The sequence below is a fragment of the Pinus tabuliformis genome, chromosome 1_1 (genome assembly GCF_031772625.1).
Source record: "Pinus tabuliformis cultivar Carrire ecotype Pingquan chromosome 1_1, CPIR1, whole genome shotgun sequence".
NCBI classification, from domain to species: Eukaryota; Viridiplantae; Streptophyta; class Pinopsida; order Pinales; family Pinaceae; genus Pinus; species Pinus tabuliformis.
This window is the reverse complement of record NC_142297.1, coordinates 12,559,580-12,563,761: the sequence shown is the minus strand read 5'-3', so window position 1 is coordinate 12,563,761 and position 4,182 is coordinate 12,559,580. Positions and strand designations below refer to the sequence as shown.

At 36.7% G+C, this 4,182-nt stretch overlaps 1 protein-coding gene across 1 annotated transcript; it reads left to right on the top strand.

Annotated features, from left to right (window-relative positions):
* The first annotated feature begins 975 nt into the window (after nucleotides 1-975).
* Nucleotides 976-2,244, top strand: LOC149211366 (F-box/kelch-repeat protein At5g15710-like). Its single transcript, XM_089388373.1, has one exon. It carries the CDS (start codon nucleotides 976-978, stop codon nucleotides 2,242-2,244), a length of 1,269 nt encoding a protein of 422 aa, XP_089244499.1.
* The last annotated feature ends 1,938 nt before the right edge of the window (nucleotides 2,245-4,182 follow it).

Sequence of the window (4,182 nt, the reverse complement as noted above, 5' to 3'; positions counted from 1 at the left end):
CTAAGTTGTAGGATTAGGTTTTGATTCCTCAGCTTGATTGTAGAATGGTTATGATTTTTGATCTTCTATTTATAGTTTATTTTGTACAAGGACAGCTAGGTCAATGTTTAAGTTCTAGTATGTTAACATTAGCCTCTTTCAACTCATAGTTGTCAGGTTGAGATGAAAAATTTTAATTTTAGGAAAAACATGTTGGAGATGATGATCTCATCTATCATTCATATTTAGAAGACTTATATATTATATTTCTTAGGTTGAGAGTTGTAGGAAAACTTATATATTCTCTCTTATGTTAAGAGTTGTAGGAAATCATATATCTTTCTTATGTTTAAAGTCGTAAGAGGAGAAACACTCCATTAAAAAGATATGATCTGACTTTTAAAATGATATGTTATTTAAAGAATATTTGAGAAAATTATAAAACTTTGTAAAGTAGAAGGAAAAAAATGTTAACTAAAGAAAAATATTATCTATATTATATATAATCACTTAAATAATAATAACAATAATTAAAATAATACACATAATATATTTAGCTTATAAAAGTTATCTAATTATTTATTGGAAAAATCTTACTATAAATTTAATTATTTAAGTATAACTCAAACACTTTAAAATGTCTCCTTGTATTAAATATTACATCACTACACCTCGCTCTAGATCCATAGAAACACTATTGAATTGGACAAGAATACCACTAACTCCTCCCAAAGGTAAAGGAGTGCACCAATATAGAGAAGGCCAAGGTGACATGGCCTTCTCTATAATATTATATTTTTCTATATAAAATCGCCTTTAACGAACCGACGTGCCATATTTCGTTTCAATGACACTCAATCTTCATAGTTGTGCTATATATAGTCCTTCCTTGGAGTCATATTTCATACACTAACTATTCTTCGACTCTGTATGTGTTATTCGACTCTGTATGTGTTATTCGACATTGTATTTGTATTGGTCGCTTGAGTTATAAATATGGAAATGGAAAAGGCGGCTTCATGGTGGAAGGAACTGCCATTTGACTTTCAAGCGGAGATATGTGCGCGTATGCCGGTGGAATCCGTATTTAGTTATCGCATGATTTGCAAGCAATGGAATGACTTTCTTTGTTCAAACTACTTCCTAACCAGGTGGGGTGAGGCATCCCTCAACAACGGCGATCAGAGTCGGCTGCTTGTGTGCGATTTCAGAATGGAATACCCCTGTATGGCTTTCTGTTTCTACACAAGGACCTGGATTAACTCCTGTCTTGACCTTTCATTCCTTCAGGACGGGGACTGGCTAAGTATCGGTTCAAATAAAATTTATTTCAAAGAATCCGTGGGAGGTCTTATCTTGGTTGGAAATAAGGCAGAATGCTCTAGCAGACTCATCAATCCTTATACACGAACGTTCGTTGAAATTCCGGCCGCACAGGGAAGTCCCTACCCATATTGCATTGTCGTGGATGAGAAAGATAATGACACTACATACAAAGTTGCAGCTGTTGTTGGGGATGAAAATAGACAACAGTGGGTGGAAATTTACGAACCGTCCCAAAAAAGATGGAAAATAGCGGGATACCTTCCGGAGAATGTAAGGCTGCAAAGATTCGCTAACCTTCTTTACTGGAACGGAACATTCTACACAGATTATTTCGGAGAAGATGGGAGGGAAGAAGTGCCTGGTATCGGGTGTTTCACCATTCCCTTAGAGGAAGGAAGCGGTTCTGCTCTAACGCCCAACCCCATTCCCATGCATTTTGCACCATTCCCTCGGAAATTGAGGAAGGGCCTTCGACATTGGCAGATGATCACTTGTCTTTCACGTCTCCTTGTCATCTTTGAAAACACCGTTTATGTTCGACACAAGCGCAAGCACGTGGACGCAGTGATTAGTGTGTGGGAATTTAAGTTTAAGAGTGAGGAGGACCACCCAGTGACGTGGGAATGGGTGAAGATTGCACAGATGCCGTCTTCCTTTCGGGAGGAATGGATGGTAAGAATGAAACGAGGTTGGGATTGCAGAGGAGTTGGAGATCACATTTGTTTCGCACATTCACTCTTTGGGGATACTCGACCCTTTCGGTATATTCGACCCAGTGAAGTAGAAAATGTTTTTGCTTACAATTTAATTCATAACACATGGAGTTGGCTTCCCAGCTGTCCCTTAAGTCGTCGCTGCTGCGTTGGATGTAATCACTATGAGGACGCCCAATACGCAGCTATAAACGTTGAACCAAACTTACTTATCAAATTCCAATGAAACAATTTCAGTGTGGTTTATAAAATGTCTTTAAATATTTAGAATTTTGACGTTTAAAATTTGTCTTATGAATTTAATGATTAACGGTTCTTTCTTTTTCAATATCTATATATATATTTAAAATAAATAAATAAATTCATGGTTTTTTCAATATATATATATATATATTATATTTAAAATTAAAAATAGATGAATCTCCCAAGTGTTGTGTTAATTGAGTTTGGACTTCTGTAATCAATATTAATTATAACTATTTCTTTTGAGTTAATGAAATGGTAAGGTTGTTGGGCAGGTACATATGGGTATGACTGTAACTTCATAGGTTTTTCCTTTTGTATTAAGGGCCCACCATTCCCATGAAGAAATTATATCCTATTTTCCGTTGGATATTTTGTTTCAGTTAATTTTAGTTTGATGAGATCTCAATGATATAAGAATAGTTCAAGTGTGTCTTGTAGCATGACTTATAATTCTCTCATCCATAATTTGTACATGCCACCATAGAGACATATCCATTTTGGCAAACAAGAGTCTCCCTTGAGCCAAGCATTTTTTATTCTAGAACTTACGTGATCCTACATTAATACTTTGATTCCTCTCTACATCGTTGCATTTCACGAATATCTAGTTCTCCATTTACTGTAGTAGCCCTCTATCAAGTGCTCTCAATGCTCAAAATGCGAACAACAGGTTCAATAAAAAACTTTCAAAGAAAAAAGGGGAAAAAAGAAAATCAAGGGTAGTTGAAGAAAGACCTTGACAAAGTGACAAACCAATCAAGTTGAGAAGAGGTGGATCTGCCACTCGATGTTGACCTCGAACCTAACGTTTATGCAAAGGTACAAAGGACAACATCCACAAATTGTGACAAAGCATGAATGGTAGATGCATAGTAATGCATAGGTAGAGACGAGCGCATCAATAAAGCTTACAAAAGGTGGCATGTTGAAGAGTGATATGGATTCGCCAAGAATGATGGAATTTGGACGTTGAATGGCTAGATATGCAGAGGGCATGACAACGAAGAGTGCTCATGTAGGCAGTGAATGCAGAATGTGGAAAGGAGTTAATCATGTAGAAAAATGAGCATTGATCATCCGACAAATTCAGGAGCCCTAACACTTCCATATGTTTACACGTGATGGTGTGGTAGAGCATAACAATGTTGGAAAGAGGCATTGTCTTGAAAGTCTAAGAAAAGGCAGAATTGTTGGGGGGAGAAGAGTGTCATTCCACCATGACAACGTACTAGTTGTGTTTTGGTTGGTTGCCAAGATCTTCAACATTCTCATGAGTAGGCAATAGTCTCTGGATCGAAGGATCCTAGTTATGACAGTTGACTTCTGCAGGAACAAGGAATATGTTGGTTTTGGGGGTCCTGACCCAAGTTCATTGTTAGTTGTGCCAACCAACAAATCCCTACACTACTGGCCCTTTCAACAACAACCCATGTAGCGCAGGCTACAATCTCAATTGAAGCAGTATGGGGGGATGTAAGAACCAAGTTTATGCATCTAGAGATAAGTTTGATGTGTTTTAGTGCCTCAGATCTGCTTCCTTGCAATAAGCCCCTTGGGCTCGATGCTACAACTCTAGTCAAATAGCCTTTAGATCTTCGCCGAGGTCTACCATTAGCTTTTGTGGACCTTTATCAATTGATTTATCCACATACGTGCATAAGAGAACAAATCTAGATTAGGGCTCGCATAGATAATCTTGTTTGATTAATAAACATTAGCTAATTCATCAAAGTCTTCGCAAAAATACATGAACATGCTTGTGTAAATTATCTAACAGTTATCCAATAGAATCACACACCATTAGATCAATATTTCATACACACATTATTTATCCACAACATATATCGTAAACAGAAGTTCATTGGAGTGATCTACAACAAAAAGAGTTTATTATAATCGAAATAATAATAATAATTAT

Excerpts from the sequence above, each read along its gene's own strand:
- LOC149211366 (XM_089388373.1), top strand. The coding sequence starts at position 976 with ATGGAAATGGAAAAGGCGGCTTCATGGTGGAAGGAACTGCCATTTGAC.